The sequence below is a fragment of the Aotus nancymaae genome, unplaced genomic scaffold (genome assembly GCF_030222135.1).
Source record: "Aotus nancymaae isolate 86718 unplaced genomic scaffold, 86718_ANA_hifiasm-v0.15.2.pri h1tg000017l, whole genome shotgun sequence".
Lineage (NCBI taxonomy): Eukaryota > Metazoa > Chordata > Mammalia > Primates > Aotidae > Aotus > Aotus nancymaae.
In genome coordinates, this window is record NW_026988429.1 from 15,759,601 (window position 1) to 15,777,992 (window position 18,392).

Consider the following 18,392-nt stretch of genomic DNA (forward strand, 5'->3'; position numbering starts at 1 on the left):
GCTTGGCTGTGGGTGCCTGTAGTCCCAGCTGCTTGGGAGACTGAGGCAGGAGAATTGCTTGAACCCGGGAGGCGGAGGTTGCAGTGAGCCGAGATCACTCCACTGCACTCCAGGCTGGGCGACAGAGTGAGACTCCATTCCCCTGCCCCCCCAAAAAATTAATGATGAATGTCCAAACTCATTAAAATGGATAATTTTTGAAAGTGCATTTTATTGCATGTACATTGTACCTCAGTAAAATTGAAATTTTTTTTAAAGTTCGAAAATATTAGTAATCAAAACGATTTCTGCATACCTGCTATAATAAATATTAAGAGATGTGAGAGTAACAGTGAAATGGTAATAATTACCTCTGGATATTTTGGGGTTTTTTTCAGGGTGTACCTTATAATGAAATACTTAACATACTGTCCAGCATTCCTGAAGTTGAAAAATTTGCCAAATTCCGGATCTGCAAAGCAAAGTTGTTGGCAAGTAAAGGCACTTTTGATGCTATTGGGCTATATGAAGAGGCCATTAAAAACGGGGCAACAGTGAGTATCTGTCTTGGGTGGGTAACTTCTTAAAATGCTTTTTCATGTGAGTTCTCTGTTGTTTTTTGTAATATGGTTGTTAGAAGGTTGCAACATCAATATCCAACCCTTATAAAGTCATACCTTACCATAAAGAACCTGAAAATATATTAAACACAATACATCAACATTCTTAAATCAGTAATTCAGAGCCATTACATGAAATAACTTTTAATTCTAAAATCTAGAAAAAAAAACTATATAATTATTATTTATAAAAACTGCATCAAATAGTTTTATAATGCTTTTCATTAAAATGTCATTTTCTGTGTCATATTTCATATTCTTTGGTACCTTTTTCCATAATAGTTCAAAATCAGAATTGTACATTCACATAGTTTAAACAGTCAAGTAGTTTGATAAGTTTCATTCAATAAGGCCTCTGCCTTCCTTCCCTCCCTTTTCCCCCTTCACAGAGCAAACCGATTATTTTTATATTAACCTCTATAGTTTCAGAAAACATGCTTCTGTTTCTTGACTTTTTAGTTTTAGATATGATTTAAGGAGTTCCAGCTATGCAGAATGAAGATTTAACCCTCTTTCACACATACATACACAGATCCCAGCACACACAAATACACGCCCCTATTTACCATCCTTGCGGACCCTTGCCATTCCTCATACTTTCATTAGAGTCATGAAATTCTGGTCACTATTTAGCATTCACATTGTTATGAATATGTAAGAAATATATGAATATGTTGAGCCATGTAGTATATACTATGATTACTTTACCTTTCAAGCACAACTTTCTACTTCTCCTGGAGTTACTGTCTTGTTTTGCTTTTGCTTAGTTTTCTGTTTATTATATAGTTAATTCACAAACTCTTCTCTAATTGTCTAAGTTCCTCAATACTTTGAAAATATCAGATATTCTGTTGATTTCTTTTTCTTAGAGACCTCTTTCTCCCTTCTGGCTTATTCCAGACTGAACAAGTTGCTCTTTACTCCCATCTTCACCAGATATCTTTCTGGGATCTCTTTACCACCACCTTTAGATTCCCTTTACATCCTTCTTAAGTTGGGTGGATCCCTTGTGCTTTAGAACCCATATCAGTTTTCTTCTTCCCACATTGTCTATATGTTTTTCATTTCTTTCTCTCATTGTTATTATTTGTTTTATTTTGTTTTGTTCTCTATTATTCATTAAAGGCTTTACACAGATGCTGGTGAAACTGGGCTGTTCTCTACTATTCATTAAAGGCTTTACACAGATGCTGGTAAAACTGGGCTGTTTATAAGAGGTGGGTCTGATAAAGCTTATTTAAAGCTCTAGACACATGAGTAGGGCTTTACCACAGGGTGATGTGGCTGAGTTGATTGGTTAGAAAACCCTCAATAGCAGTCAGTATCTTTAAGTCTTTCCTCTTAAGCTGGTCAAGGTTTCTAGAGCAGGCTGTTCCAATCTCCTTCCTGGGAGGTAGAAACCAGGCTGCCAGTGCTGTGGGACAGAAGAGAGCAGGGAGTCTCAACTCTCAACATAGAAACTTTTGCTTATTCCCTTTTCTCAGTAAGCACCCTATCCCAATCTTGCATGATATCCCTCAGAGACTTAAAGAATACATCCCCAGTTTTCTGTTAGGATGAAGGGAGTCAGACAGTTAGTTATCAGAGCACAGAGTGGATTTGGAGGTCTGACTGCTTTTTGAACAGATGCTAACTCCTTCTAATTTGGGCCCTATCACCCATTCTTGAGCCTTTCTGCCAGGTTGTTTCTCAGCCAAACTGCCAGCTTGGGATTTGACTCGCTTAAGTCAATTAAATTGTTCACCTCTCTTCCTTCTGCATTGCAGCTTCCAAAACCTTATTGCCATTTCTTCTTTCTTGTGCTTTGTGGTTATTGCCTCTTTTTAATCCCTTTATTATCCTTTCAGTAGATTTTCAAGAGAGATTAGAAATAAATATATATTTAATCCACCATCTTTAACCAGAAGGCTATACAAATATAAAATACACTTGAATGTTTTATGGAATTCACTCTTTGCAATATATTCTATATATTTATTCCCATTCATTTAGCTGAAATCGTAATTCTGTTTTGGATTTTGAAAAAATGTATGGAAAGCTTTACTTTTATGCTTTATTGTCAGTTTATATCTGTTTGATACAGAGTCCCGGGTAAGGAAGACAGACCTCCAACTATATTGTTCTTGTGGGAAAGTACAGCTTACCTTACGATGTTCTGCTTCATGGCATGGTTTACATACTTGAAAAATGAAGGCTGTCTCAGATATTTTTATCAGAAAATTACTTTTCCATAAGGTTTTTTTTTAAGTATGTTACCAAATAAAAAAAGAAAGAAAGGAAAAGCTAGAGAAAATTACCCAAAATGCCTGCAAAGATTGTATCTGGGCCAGGCACAGTGGCTCACGCCTGTAATCTCAGCACTTTGGGAGGCTGAGGCAGGTGGATCACCTGAGGTCAGGTGTTCGAAACCAGCCTGGCCAACATAGCAACACCCTGTCTCTATTAAAAATAGAAAAATTAGCCACATAGGGTGGCACGTGTCTATAATCCCAGCTACTTGGGAGTCTGAGGCAGGAGAATAACTTGAACCTTGGAAGTGGAGGTTGTGGTGAGCCGAGATTGCACCACTGCTCTCCAGCTTTGGTGACAGAGACTCCCTTCTCAAAAAAATTGTGTTTGGGTGATGGAATTATGGGTGATTTCATTTGTTAAGCTTAACCTATGCAATTTTTCTATAATGTGTATATGACTTTTATGATAAAAAACAAAGACAACATTAAAAATACATAATGTATTTTCTGTGTGGCTAGCTTTGCATCATTGGGCCAGAATCTTTCTGTGGGAATACATATTTGATGGTATTATATAAATCAATAGGAAAATAGAATGTGATGTAGACAAATTACATTATAGACAACTTTAAATACATCCATTCATTAAGTCAACTGTGCCAACACTTAATTGGAATTTTCTCTGTTCCTTTATTTTTCTCATGAAGCTGTAAAACTGTCAAGCTAGACAAAATATTTATTGCTAGACAAGAGATTTTAAAAGGAAACATTTTTATTATAAAACATTTATTTGAAGTTAAATTTCCTTAGCAAATTTTTTCCATGAATGTTCTTAAGATTTCATATATTTTCTTCCTTCCTTCCAGCCAATACAAGAGTTGCGGGAAGTTGTTCTTAATATTTTGCAAGACTCAAACAGAACCAAAGAAGGTATTATTATTTTTGCATTTAAATTCATCTTCTCTAGCTACGCCGGTAAAAATCATCCAGAACCCATAGGAAAAAGAAGAAAAGTATGATCCCCTGAAATGCTTCTTACTTCTTGGTTTCCATGACCTGGCCCTTTCAGCCATTGTCATCAGCTGAGTTATTTGTATTATTACAAGTAAATACACTGCTCAACACTGAACAAAGGTTGTTTCCACCAAACAGCCTAGACTGAAGTGCTCCACTTCCCTGGAATCCTAGATGGAAGAAGACAAACAGCTTTTTACTGGAAGAGACTGAGGCAAAAAGGAGAAATGCCTTAAGTTACATGTTTAATCATAATAAACTACCAATATACTCATCTAAATTCATGTTATCTCTTTAAAAATAGCCATCTCAGGAATCTCTAATTGACTGACCATTACTGTCAGTGGTTAATCTTTAGAAGACTTTTCTATGAGAAATATTGTGCCACACACATTAATAACATTATAATTGCTTAATAATACTTGTGTGAATGGAAAGAAAAAACAAGTTATCTTTAGAAAATAAATTGGATTCTTCTTGTTATCTTAGAAGGTGACACGTTTGTCCTTTAAGAGTAGTTTTAGGCTGCGCACAGTAGCTCATGCCTGTAATCCCAGCACTTTGGGAAACCAAGGCAGGTGGATCACCTGAAGTCAGGAGTTGGAAAGCAGCCTGACCAACATGGTGAAATCCTGTCTCTACTAAGAAAAAAAAAATTAGCCAGGTGTGGTGGTACGTGCCTGTAATCCCAGCTACTCAGGAGGCTAAGGCAGGAGAAACATTTGAACCCAGCAAGTGGAGTTTGCAATGAGCCGAGATTGCACCATTGCACTCCAGCCTAGGCGACAAGAGCAATACTCCATCTCAAAAAAAAAAAAAAAAAAAAAAAAAAAAAAAGAGTACATTTAACTGGAGAACAATCAAGTCATGGAATTATAGTTAAGTAACCCACTACTTGTGGGAATAAGGAAATAGAATAGGTGTACTTGATAGTAGATGCTTTGAGAATGAGGCTACAATTCAGATACTTGGTTAAAACATGACAGTGTTCTTAAAAGGAACAAAAAGAAGAAGACAGGAATCCATGCTTTTGTTGCACCCTGTTGACCTCACTTAGGGTGTCAGCCTCTAGCTACAGTGTGCCTGGCATGGTCTGATTTCCTTTCTTTTATTTTGGTTATTGTGGTTGGGCTACCATTAAAACTATTAATGCAAGACATTTTTCACCCACTGTCCAAGGCAGTAACCATGTGGTCATCCTGGGTAGGAGGGGGATTAGGAGGTTATGTGAGTTAACCTTAGTGAGTCAAGAAAATTGATCCAAGGTATGGTATAAGGGTAGAAGGCTAGTGAATAGTTTTTAAGAGAGTGCTCTTGAGAGTTAATAGGAGACTGGGAATGTGTTCAGAGTCTTGAAAAGGTGTCAAAAATTTACTTACAGCTGTCTTGTCTGAAGGCTGGCTAGGAGGGGAGCCTGATGTAGCAGGACATTGCTACAGGGCTTACCAGGAAAAAAAGAAATTATAAATCCCACCTCAAATCAATCACTATTTAGTGTGTGGAGTCCATGAAGATCACTGGGAAATCATCGTATGTATATATTTTTCATGTTAGTGATTTTTATTTGAAGTATTAAATTGCTAAACCTTACTTTCCTTCCTGACCTTACATACACAGGAATTACTTCTGACTCGTTAGTTGCTGAAACTAATATAGCATCAGTGGAAGAGCTGGCCAAGGAGATGGAATCTGTGAAGCCTTGTCTTTCTCCAGAAGAGAGGGAACAAGCCATAGCAACACCCCAAATAGCCAAGGCAGAACAGCATAATTATTCTGGAATCAAATTACAGATTGGTCCAATCCCTAGGTAAGCAAATTCTAAAGCAGGCTTTGTGTTCACAGACTTAATTCTAATCCAAGTCTCAATTTTTCCTTGGAGTAACAGCAGTTTATAGATACTTCTGCTTCATATGAGGTGGCTTAATCCATCTTTGGCATTCAGGAAAGAGCGGAGGATGGGGAGGTTGGAACCATTGACAGAAAGGTCTGTGTCTTTTCTCTGCACACACCATCCCCTTTTTACCACCTCAATGAGACCTGACCTACAGTGAGGAAGGTGCTGCCAGAGTCGGGAGGTATTAGAATGCATTCATTCCCACCCTCCTAAAGTCTTTTCTGCTCTCATTTGTCCTGCACTTATAAATCCTATCTACCTTTCCTGCAAGTCTTGACACAGCTGGGTAGGATTGGTTTGATAAGGTGGGGCACAAAGTCCCATGCAAGGGCAAACCCTGTAGCTATGGGAGAGAAGGGACAGTGAATAGGCCTCTAAGAACAGGGCAGTGGAGTATGTTCTAGTCAGAGACTGCTCATCAAATCAGAAGCATTTTATTTTTTAACAAGTATAAATTTAAGACAGAATCCATAGCAATTTAAGGAGCCATGTCAGGGTGTCAGTGTCATTTTCTAAAAGTGAGTGTAGCACCATTCTTCTGGTCATGATCTGGAAAAGAGAATTCCAGACAAGGGCACCAAGACAACAGTTCTGTATTTTACTTCCTTGGAAAGCACAGCTGAGCCTCTTCCAATCCTAAACTCCTCTCCTGAGACACACCATTTTCCCACCCATTGTCATAAGTGGATGAAAACAGTTAATCCGAAACCACTTCTTAGTGGCTCTAGAATTCATTATGAGAGCTCTTTAGCAGACTTGCTTGCTAGTTTTCCTTGGGCTAATGTAATTGCTGGTTTTGTGAATTGTAGACCAGATTTACTACATGGAAAAGCCTCTGCTTCCTATGCTCCAAGCTACTTTTTATTGGAATTTTACAGATTTACATGGAAGATGCCCAAATTGTGCCAGTTTCTATTTGTGGTTTGGTCCACCATCTTAAAAGATGTTTTTAAAATAATTTACTATCAAAGCTAAAAAGAGCTGGGCATGGTGGCTCACACCTGTAATCCTATCACTTTGGTAGGCTGAGGCAAGAGGATTGCTTGAGCCTAGGAGTTCAAGACTGGCCTGGGCAGCATAGGGAGACCCCAACTCTACAAAAAGCAAAAAATTAGCCAAGCATGATAGCACACATCTGTGTTCCCACCTGCTTGAAAGGCTGGAGTGAAGATCCCTTGATCCTAGGAGGTTGAGGCTGCAGTGAGCTATGATCACACCACTGGACTCTAGTCTGGGCAACAGAGTGAGACGCTGTCTTTAAAAAAAGAAAAGAAAAAGCTAGAAAGAATCTTAGAATTCATTAATTCAACCAAATTTAGTATTAGGCCCCATTTTCTTAAACCTTGTCACCTGTTTTGAAAGTGTATGGAATAAACGAATACCAACTGCCAAATACTTGACTTCAAATAAAAACCACACTTCATACTTCATTCAATAAATCCTTATGCTTACACCATCCAAGAACAGATGGACACCACCCAATATATTCTAGAAATCAGGGAAAAGCTCTTTTTTTTGAGACTCGGGTCTCACCATCTTGCCCAGACTGGAGTACAATGGCATGACCATAGCTCACTGCAGCCTTGATCTCCTGGGCTCAAGCAATACTCCCACTTCACCCTCCTGAGTAGCTGGGATTACAGGCATGTGCCACCATGCCCAGTTAATTTTTTTTTTTACTGCAATTTAGGTTTGGGGGTGCATGTGAAGAACATGCAAGATTGTTGCATAGGTACACACATGGCAGTGTAATGTGCTGCCTTCCTCCCCATCACCTATATCAGGCATTTCTCCCCATGCTATCTCTCCCCAACTCCCCACCCCCCACTGTCCCTCCCCTATTTCCCCCCAACAGACCCCAGTGTGTGATGCTCCCCTCCCTGTGTCCATGTGTTCTCATTGTTCAACACCCACCTATGAGTGAGAACATGCGGTGTTTGATTTTCTGTTCTTGTGTCAGTTTGCTGAGAATGATGGTTTCCAGGTTCATCCATTGTCCCTACAAAGGACATGAACTCATCATTTTCAATGGCTGCGTAGTATTCCATGGTGTATATATGCCACATTTTCCTTGTCCAGTCTATCATCGATGGGCATTTGGGTTGGTTCTAGGTCTTTGCTATTGTAAACAGTGCTGCAATGAACATTTGTGTGCATGTGTCCTTATAGCAGAACGATTTATAATCCTTTGGATATATACCTAGTAATGGGATTGCTAGGTCAAATGTAATTTCTATGTCTAGGTCCTTGAGGAATCGCCACACTGTCTTCCACAATGGTTGAACTAATTTACACTCCCACCAACAGTGTAAAAGTGTTCCTATTTCTCCACATCCTCTCCAGCATCTGTCGTCTCCAGATTTTTTAATGATTGCCATTCTAACTGGCGTGAGGTGGTATCTCAATGTAGTTTTGATTTGCATTTCTCTAATGACCAGTGATGATGAGCATTTTTTCATATGTTTGTTGGCCTCATGTATGTCTTCTTTTGTAAAGTGTCTGTTCATGTCCTTTGTGCACTTTTGAATGGGCTTGTCTGTTTTTTTCTTGTAAATCTGTTTTAGTTCTTTGTAGATTCTGGGTATCAGCCTTTTGTCAAATGGGTAGATTACAAAAATTTTTTCCCATTCTATTGGTTGCTGATTCACTCTAATGACTGTTTCTTTTGCTCTGCAGAAGCTGTGGAGTTTGATTAGGTCCCATTTGTCTATTTTGGCTTTTGTTGCCAATGCTTTTGGTGTTTTGGTTGTGAAGTCCTTGCCTACGCCTATGTACTGAATACTATTCAGGCAAAACCTTGCCTAGGTTTTCTTCTAGGGTTTTTATGGTGTTAGGTCTTATGTTTAAGTCTTTAATCAATCTGGAGTTAATTTTAGTGTCAGGTGTCAGGAAGGGGTCCAGTTTCTGCTTTTCTGCACATGGCTAGCCAATTTTCCTAACACCATTTATTAAACAGGGACTCCTTTCCCCATTGCTTGTTTTTGTCAGGTTTGTCAAAGATCGGATGGTTGTAGATGTGTGGTGTTGCCTCTGAGGCCTCTGTTCTGTTCCATTGGCCTATATCTCTGTTTTGGTACCAGTATCACGCTGTTTTGATTACTGTAGCCTTGTAGTATAGTTTGAAGTCCGGTAGTGTGATGCCTCCTGCTTTGTTTTTTTTTTTTTTTTTTTTTTGCTTAGAATTGACTTGGCTATGCAGGCTCTCTTTTGGTTCCATATGAAGTTTAAGGTGGTTTTTCCAGTTCTGTGAAGAAGGTCATTGGTAGCTTGATGGGGATAGCGTTGAATCTGTAAATTACTTTGGGCAGTATGGCCATTTTCACGATATTGATTCTTCCTAATCATGAACATGGAATGTTTCTCCATCTGTTTGTGTCCTCTCTTATTTCGTTGAGCAGTGGTTTGTAGCTCTCCTTGGAGAAGTCCTTTACATCCTTTGTTAGTTGTATTCCCAGGTATTTTATTCTCTTTGTAGCAATCGTGAATGGCAGTTCGTTCTTGATGTGGCTCTCTTTAAGTCTGTTATTGGTGTATAGGAATGCTTGTGATTTCTGCACATTGATTTTGTTTCCTGAGACTTTGCTGAAGTTGCTTATCAGTTTCAGGAGATTTTGGGCTGAGACAATGGGGTCTTAGAGATATACAATAATGTCATCTGCAAATAGAGGCAATTTGATTTCCTCCTTTCCTATTTGAATACCCTTTATTTCTTTTTCTTGCCTGATTGCTCTGGCTAGAACTTCCAATACTATATTGAATAGGAGTGGTGAAAGAGGGCATCCTTGTCTAGTGCCAGATTTCAAAGGACATGCTTCCAGTTTTTGCCCATTCAGTATGATATTGGCTGTCGGTTTGTCATAAATAGCTTTTATTATTTTGAGATATGTCCCATCAATGCCTAGTTTATTGAGGGTTTTTAGCATAAAGGGCTGTTGAATTTTGTCAAAGGCCTTCTCTGCATCAATTGAGATAATCATGTGGTTTTTGTCTGTGGTTCTGTTTATGTGGTGAATTACATTTATAGACTTGTGTATGTTGAACCACCTTGCATCCCTGGGATGAAGCCTACTTGATTATGGTGGATAAGCTTTTTGATGTGCTATTGCAGTCGGTTTGCCAGTATTTTATTGGAGATTTTTGCATCTATGTTCATCATGGATATTGACCTGAAGTTTTCTTTTCTTGTTGAGTCTCTGCCAGGTTTTGGTATCAGGATGATGTTGGTCTCATAAAATGATTTGGGAAGGATTCCGTCTTTTTGGATTGTTTGGAATAGTTTCAGAAGGAATGGTACCAGCTCCTCTTTGTATGTCTGGTAGAATTCGGCTGTGAACCCATCTGGACCTGGGCTTTTTTTGGGTGGTAGGCTCTTAATTGCTGCCTCGACTTCAGACCTTGTTATTGGTCTACTCAGGGTTTCGGCTTCTTCCTGGTTTAGACTTGGGAGGATGCAAGTGTCCAGTAATTTATCCATTTCTTCCAGATTTACTAGTTTATATGCATAGAGATGTTTGTAATAATCTCTGATGATGGTTTGTATTTCTGTGGAATCTGTGGTGATATCCCCTTTATCGTTTTTTTTGCATCTATTTGATTCTCTCTTTTATTAATCTGGCTAGTGGTCTATTTTGTTGATCTTTTCAAAAAACCAGCTCCTGGATTTATTGATTTTTTTTGAAGGGTTTTTGTTTCTCTATCTCCTCCAGTTCTGCTCTGATCTTAGTTATTTCTTGTCTTCTGCTAGGTTTTGAGTTTTTTTGGTCTTGCTCCTCTAGCTCTTTCAATTTTGATGATAGGGGTATCGATTTTAGATCTTTCCTTGCTTCTCATGTGGGCACTTATTGCTATATAATTTCCTCTAGATACTGCTTTAAATGTGTCCCAGAGATTCTGGTATGTTGTGTCTTCATTCTCGTTGGTTTCGAAGACATCTTTATTTCTGCCTTCATTTCATTGTTTATCCAGTCAACATTCAAGAGCCGGTTGTTCAGTTTCCATGAAGCTGTGTGGTTCTGAGTTAGTTTCTGAATTCTGAGTTCTAACTTGATTGCACTGTGGTCCAAGAGACTGTTTGTTATGATTTCCATTCTTTTGCATTTGCTGAGGAATGATTTACTTCCAATTATGTGGTCAATTTTAGAGTAGGTGTGATGTGGTGCTGAGAAGAATGTATATTCTGTGGACTTGGGGTGGAGAGTTCTGTAAATGTCTATTAGGTTTGCTTGGTCCAGGTCTGAATTCAAGTCCTGGATATCCTTGTTAATTTTCTGTCTCGTTGATCTGTCTAATATTGACAATGGGGTGTTAAAGTCTCCCACTATTATTGTGTGGGAGTCTAAGTCTCTTTGTAAGTCATTAAGAACTTGCTTTATGTATCTGGGTGCTCCTGTATTGGGCGCGTATATATTTAGGATCGTTAGCTCTTCTTGTTGCATTGATCCTCTTACCATTACGTAATGTCTTTTGTCTCTTTTGATCTTTGTTGGTTTAAAGTCTATTTTATCTGAGATGAGAATTGCAACTCCTGCTTTTTTTTTTTTGCTCTCCATTTGCTTGGTAAATCTTCCTCCATCCCTTTATTTTGAGCCTTTGTGTATCCTTGCATGTGAGATGGGTTTCCTGGATACAGCACACCAATGGGTTTTGGCTTTTTATCCAATTTGCCAGTCTGTGTCTTTTGATTGGGGCATTTAGCCCATTTACATTTAGGGTTAATATTGTTATGTGTGAATTTGATCCTGCCATTTTGATGCTAGCTGGCTGTTTTGCCCATTAGTTGATGCAGTTTCTTCATTGTGTTGATGCTCTTTACCATTTAGTATATTTTTGAAGTGGCTGGTACTGGTTGTTCCTTTCTATGTTTAGTGCCTCTTTCAGGAGCTCTTGTAAAGCAGGCCTGGTGGTAATGAAATCTCTGAGTACTTGCTTGTTCGTGAAGGATTTTATTTTTCCTTCACTTATGAAGCTTAGTTTGGCTGGATATGAAATTCAGGGTTGAAAGTTCTTTTCTTTTAGGATGTTGAATGTTGGCCCCTACTCTCTTCTGGCTTGTAGAGTTTCTGCTGAGAGATCTGCTGTGAGTCTGATGGGCTTCCCTTTGTGGGTAAACCGACCTTTCTCTCTGGCTGCCCTTAGCATTTTCTCCTTCATTTCAACCCTGGTGAATCTGATGATTATGTGCCTTGGGGTTGCTCTTCTTGAGGAATATCTTTGTGGTGTTCTATGTATTTACTGGACTTGAATGTTGGCCTGCCTTGCTAGGTTGGGGAAGTTTTCCTGGATAATATCCTGAAGAGTATTTTCCAGGTTGGATTGATTCTCTCCGTCACATTCAGATACACCTATCAAACGTAGATTAGGTCTTTTCACATAGTCCCATATTTCTTGTTGACTTTGTTCATTCCTTTTTACCCTTTTTTCTCTAATCTTGCCTTCTCATTTTATTTTGTTGAGTTGATCTTCGACCTCTGATATCCTTTCTTCTGCTTGGTTAATTTGGCTGTTGAAACTTGTGTATGCTTCACAAAGTTCTCGTGTTGTGTTTTTCAGCTCCATCAATTCACTTATATTCCTCTCTAAGTTGTTTATTCTCATGAGCATTTTGTCAAATCTTTTTTCAAGGTTCTTAGTTTCGTTGCATTGGGTTAGAACATGTTCTTTTAGCTCACAGAAGTTTCTTATTACCCACCTTCTGAAGCCTGATTCTGTCAATTCATCACACTCATTCTCCATCCAGCCTTGTTCCCTTGCTGGTGAGGAGTTATGATCCCTTGTAGGAGGAGAGGTGTTCTGATTTTGGGTGTTTTCATCCTTTTTGCACTGGTTTCTTCCCATCTTTGTATATTTATCCACCTGTCGTCTTTGTAGTTGTTGACTTTCAGATTGGGTCTCTGAGCGGACGTCCAGTTTGTTGATGATGAAGTTATTTCTTTCTGTTTCTTAGTTTTCCTTTTACCAGTCAGGCCACTCTGCTGTAGGACTGCTGAGGTCCACTCCAGGCCCTGCTTGTCTGGGGATCACCTGCAGCAGCTTCAGAACAGTAAGGGTTGCTGCCAGTTTCTTCTGCTATCTTTGTCCCTGAAGGATACCCGCCTGATGTCAGTCTGAGCTCTCCTTTATGAGGTGACTCTTTGGATATACGGGGGTCAGGGAGCTGCTTGAGGAGACAGTCTGTCCTTTATAGGAGCTCAAATGCTGAGCTGTGAGCTCCGTTGTTCATTCAGAGTTGCTGGGCAGGTATGTTTAAGTCTGTTGCAGCTGAACTCATAAACCCCCCTTTTTTTTTTTTCCCAGGTGCTCTGTCCCGGGAAGTTAGGGCTTTATTTATGAGTTTCTGTTGTGCTGCTTGCTTTTTTCAGGGCTGCCCTGCCCAGCGAGGAGGCAGCCTAGTCACTGCCTGCAGAGGCTTTGCTGAGCTGCTATGGGCTCCGCTCAGCTGCTGTGTGAACTTCCCTGCAGTCCTGTTTATACGGGTGTAGTTAGAAGTGCCCTCTGCAATGGCGGCCCACCTCTGTAATGGCAGGCTGCCTCGGCAACGGTGGGCTGCCTCAGCAATGACGGGCTGCCTCCATATCAGTGGAGTGCCTTGGTAATGGCGGACGCCCCTCCCCCACAGACCTAGACCATCCCGGGTTCAGCTGTGCTTGCTGTGAAACTCTCTTTTCTTTTTTCTTTCTTTTGTTGTTTTTTTTTGTTTTTTTTTTGAGACGGAGTTTTGCTCGTTACCCAGGCTGGAGGAAACTCTCAATCCAGAGCATTTCAGATTGCTGTTTTTTTGTGGGAGTGGGACCAGCCGAGCCTGATCACCTGGCTCCCTGCCTCAGAGCCTTTTTTTTTTTTTTTTGTCTCCCAGGTATTCCAGTCGCCTGTTGAAAAGGCACTGGGATCTGTGTGATTTCCTGTGTGGCAACCCACTGCGCCTACGCCTGCTGAAACAGCCGCACTGAGATTCGTGGTGCTTTTTTGCCTGGGAATCTCCTGGCCTGGCTCCCTGTTTCAGTCCTCTTTTCTATCAGTTGAATGGGTGACTCTGTCTTCCCCGAGCTCCAATCGCCAGCTAAAACAGTGCCCGGACCCATGTATTTTGTATGGAGAACCGCCGCACCAGGGTGCCGGCCAAAACAGCCGCCCCGGCGGAAACAGCCGCGCCGCCACGCAAGCCAAAACAGCCGTGCTGGCGACCCATGGGGCTCCTCTGCCTGGGAATCTTCTGGTCTGTGGGCAGTAAAAATCCATCTGGAAATGTGGCTTCCACTCACCCTCCACGCTTTCACTGGGAGCTGCAATCCTGAGCTGCTCCTAATCGGCCGTCTTGGATCCGTCGCCCAGCTAATTTTTATATTTTTTGATAGACATAGTGTCTTACTGTGTTGCCCAAGCTGGTCTTGAACTCCTGGAAAAAGCTATCTTAAGATGAGAACTGCTCTAGACATATCTCTTGTGTCAACTTATATTAAAATGTCTTTCATGTTTTATTATGGAATATGAAACAAAAAATAATAAAGAGAATTTTTTTAAATGATAATGTTTTTAATGCATCTTTTGCTATCTCTCAGAATAAATGGGATGCCGGAAGTGCAAGACATGAAGCTCATCACTCCTGTACGGCGTTCGTCGAGGATAGAGCGAGCAGTGTCCCGCTACCCGGAAATGCTGCAGGAACATGATTTAGTAGTGGCTTCTCTTGAACTTTTAGAAGTGGAAGAAACAACATGTTTTATATTTCGTAGAAATTAGGCTTTGCCGGTAACATTGGGGTTTCAAATCCCTGAATCATAATTTCTTGATGCTTTTTTAAAAAAAACATGTTTTAAAGCCTCCATAAGACAATAAATATTCTTGTCCAAATGACCTGGAAAAAAGTGTATTAATAGAGAGGCATCATGGATGCAGATTACGGATGCTCAGAATTTAAGTAATTCACTGGGCTTATACTCTCAAATTTTATCTCCCTATGGGAAGATCTTTGCTTTATGTGTGTAAGACCAGTTTGCCAGTTTTACAGTATACATAAATTTCAAACTTTTGAATGTTAATTTACCCTACAACTATGATAAAAATGTATACTTTATTGATCTACTTTAATCCCAACGTAATTTTTTACATCAGAAGGTTGGTCCCACAATATAATGGGACTTTCCTTTCTGCGTCCGATACCTTAGCAGAGAGGGCAAATCCTTTCATCGTGGAAAATCTGAACTTTGACCCTGGCTTAACAGGCTGAATGGACCTTGACAGATGGCCAAGTCAGAACCCCTCATTTCACAGATGAGTTTCTACCAGCTGTGCCTTTGCTCAGAGATCACCAATTTATGTGTGATCTTTGACTTCCAACACAGTATCCTTGCAAATGAGAGAGAATTCTTGTTTTTCCTATGCCAGGTCTCAGATGAAACACAATCCTGAATTGGCATGGTCATCTAGCTTTTATATCCAAACCTAGTTTTTGCATTTGTTACTCAGAAACCCTTCAAATAACAAAAGGGGCAGGGGAGAGGGGTGGGGAGTGGACACTTGCTTCTTCATTTCTTTGCTCTGCTAGGGGATAGCTGGCCTGAGAAGGCAGTGCAAGCCCCGGAGACTGTTAGGTTGCTTTTTCTTCCTCCTGGGCAACTACTTGTGGAAAAGTAAAATCAGTCATTATGTAAATATAATGTGTAGAAAAATCTAGTCAACATATTTTAAATCTTAGCTTTCTTAATATTTAAGTATTAGCTTTTAAAAAAACATTAAATTTTTATTAGTTCCCACTTGTTTATCTTTATGATAGAAAACTGTGATAATGCTTTGCATAGAGAATTAGGAGTTTGTCTAAGGTTACACCAGTTGGCTGTCCCAAGAGACCTCACAAGGACCATTCATTACCAAGGAGAATGTACTTTGATCAAGGGTCTGTCAGCCTCACCCAGAACTAGATTTTTTCATTGTAAGGGAAGCAGATCTATTTCTGAAAATCAGATTTATAATAACAGTGCTCAAAAAACTATGAGCTACAAACCTGTAATGCCAGCAGACTTTCAGTAAGAGATAGACTCTTATAACTCAATCATGGAAAAACAAATAATTAAAAATGAGCAAAGGACCTGAACAGACATTTCTCCAAAGAAGACATTAAAAATGGCCAATAGGTATATATATGAAAAGGGGTTCGGCATCACTAATCAGAAGAATAATGTAAATTAAAACCACTTTGAGCTATCACCTTACATCTGTAAGAATGGCTATTAACAAGAAGCCATGAGGTAAATGTTAATGAGATTGTGGAGAAAAGAGAAGCCTAGTACACTGTTGGTGGGAATTTAGACTGGTGTAGCCATTATGGAAAACTATGGAGACTCCGAAAGAAATTAAAAGTAGAACTGTTATCTGACCCTCTTCTGAGTAGGTATATACCCAAAAAGATGAAATCATTGACCTGGCACAGTGACTCAACGCCTGTAATCCCAGCACATTGGGAGACTAAGGTGGATGAATCACCTGAGGTCAGGAGTTCCAGACCAGCTTGACCAGACAGGCGTCTATAATCCCAGCTACTTGGGAGGCTGAAGCAGGAGATTCGCTTGAACCCAGGAGGCAGAGGTTGCAGTGAGCTGAAATAGTGTCACTGAGCTCCAGCCTGGGTTACAAAGTGAGACTCTGTCTCAAAAAAAAAAGATGAAATTACCACCTCATAAAGATATCTGCACTCCCATGTTTGTGGCAGAGTTAATAGCCAAGATCTGGAAACAACCTAAATGCCCATCAATGGGCAAATAAAAGAAAATGTGGCATATGCGTGCCATGGAATAGTATTGATCCTTGGAAAAGGGGGAGTTCTTGCCATCTGCTACAACATAGGTGGACCTGGAGAACATTATGCTAAGTGAAATAAGCCAGACACAAGGAAATAATACTGCATGATCATGTGGAATATTTAATTTTTTAAAAAAGAACTCAAGTATACAGAGAAACATTACCACAGATTGGGGAAGAGGAAATAGGAAGATGTAGGCCAAGGATACAAAATAGCAGATAAGATGAACAAGTCTAGAGATTGGGCTAAAATTAATACAATTGTATTAGGGGTTTTTGTTAAATAAGTAGATTTTAGCTGCTCTTATCACACAAACAGATGTTAATCTGCTTTACTTTAGCAACCATTTTATTATCGATGTGTATCCCATAGCATCATGTTGTAAATCTTAAATATACCTAATAAAATTGTCACCAAAATGCAGGAATTAGACTTAACTTTACCTGTGAAGCCAAATAATGCTCAGAGGGCTGCTTAAAGATCACAAACTCTGAACATGGGACTTAGAGGAATCAAATATTCAAAATCACCAGGCTTAAAGAATCTGAAGCGAGTCCTTTCATATTAGGAATATTCTTGCCTCAGATCTCAGACACTGTCCTAAGTTCGTTGACCAGGTCCTCATGATTGATCTTGCACTGCCATCCGTTGCTTGTGCACTTATTTATTTTCTGGCTTCTCAAATGGTCCATGTTTGCCACCTGAATCTCTCCCCTGTGACCCCAGGCCTAGGAGTCAGTTGTCTCTTTATAGTGGTTTTACATCTCTCTCCTCAAAACCATTGTCTTGACATTACAGCTTAGTTCTCAAATGAGCAGTTTCATTTTATTTATTGTTAGTTCCTTGCAGGATGTCTCACAGTATTATCCTAGGTACTAACAATAACTGTGTGGGTTGAACTATTGGTATCTAATAATGTATGTTTCAAAATGGCAAATTGGAGGTTTTGAACAGCCTCATCAGACTGTAGAGTCTTCCAGACACAAAAAGATATGGATGGAAATGATTGCGGATGGTACAGCAGCTGCAAAATAACTGCACCCTAATTCTGGGGCTCTTTATAGATACTCAGTAACCCTCTTGTTTAGTAAATAGCTGCTCCTAGACATACAGAGCAGGAAGGAGGGAGAGTAGGAAGGAAAGAAGTGGGCCCTTAATCACTTGGGAAGAAGGTTCATAGGGAATTTTAGTGGAAATATGGGCTTCTGCAGAAATAAGTCCAGTGTTGTTCAGGGATGGCTTTTTAGAGGAGGTGAGTATAAAGCAAGTTTCAAAGAAAGAAAAAAAAGGGGATTATATACAGCATCTCTGTGCAGGATGACCTTGAACCAGAGGACAGAGCCGAGGCTTGATAGTTTGTATTTGTTAGTGCTCACTATGCCAGGAACTCGGCTGAGTCTTTTACATACTATAAAAACAGTTCCTGAGGCTGGGCGTGTGGCTCATGACTGTAATCCCAGACTTTGGGAAGTCAAGGCGGGCGGATCATTTGATGTCAGGAGATTCAGACCAGCCTGGCCAACATGGTGAAATGCCATCTCTACTAAAAATACAAAAATTAGCCAGGCGTGCTGGTACGTGCCCATAATCCCAGCTACTTGGGAGGCTGAGGCAGGAGAATCACTTGAACCTAGGAGGCAAAGGTTGCAGTGAGCCAACATCATGCTACTGCACTCCAGCCTGGGCAACAGAGCAAGACTCTGTCTCAAAACAAAAAGTTCTTGCCTGCCTGGCATGTACTCCCTCTTCTAATAAAAGCACCCCAGGCTGGGTGTAGTGGCTCACACCTGTAATCCCAGCACTTTGGGAAGCCGAGGTGAGCAGATCACTTGAGGCCAGGAGTTCACGACAAGTCTGGCCAA

General features: G+C 40.1%; 2 protein-coding genes across 4 annotated transcripts in view; both read left to right on the plus strand.

The window, feature by feature from the left end:
• The window catches only part of LOC110568885 (cytoskeleton-associated protein 2-like), a 121,269-nt gene extending 120,423 nt beyond the window's left edge, over positions 1-846 (plus strand). For all 3 annotated transcript variants that reach the window (XM_064377976.1, XM_064377975.1, XM_064377977.1), the window contains one exon: positions 378-846. In XM_064377976.1, coding sequence (XP_064234046.1) covers positions 378-566 — 189 coding nt within the window. In that variant the 3' untranslated portion in view covers positions 567-846. The remainder of the gene's footprint in view (positions 1-377) is intronic.
• A 2,384-nt stretch (positions 847-3,230) lies between these two features.
• LOC135275600 (cytoskeleton-associated protein 2-like) lies at positions 3,231-15,483 on the plus strand. The gene is made up of 4 exons (XM_064377788.1): positions 3,231-3,234; positions 3,668-3,760; positions 5,462-5,651; positions 14,294-15,483. Exons 1-4 carry the CDS (start codon positions 3,231-3,233, stop codon positions 14,472-14,474), a joined length of 468 nt encoding a protein of 155 aa, XP_064233858.1. The 3' UTR covers positions 14,475-15,483.
• Positions 15,484-18,392: the final 2,909 nt, after the last annotated feature.

Excerpts from the sequence above, each read along its gene's own strand:
- LOC135275600 (XM_064377788.1), top strand. Across the intron at positions 3,761-5,461 it reads CTCAAACAGAACCAAAGAAG|GAATTACTTCTGACTCGTTA; the intron begins GTATTATTATTT and ends TTACATACACAG. Across the intron at positions 5,652-14,293 it reads CAGATTGGTCCAATCCCTAG|AATAAATGGGATGCCGGAAG; the intron begins GTAAGCAAATTC and ends GCTATCTCTCAG.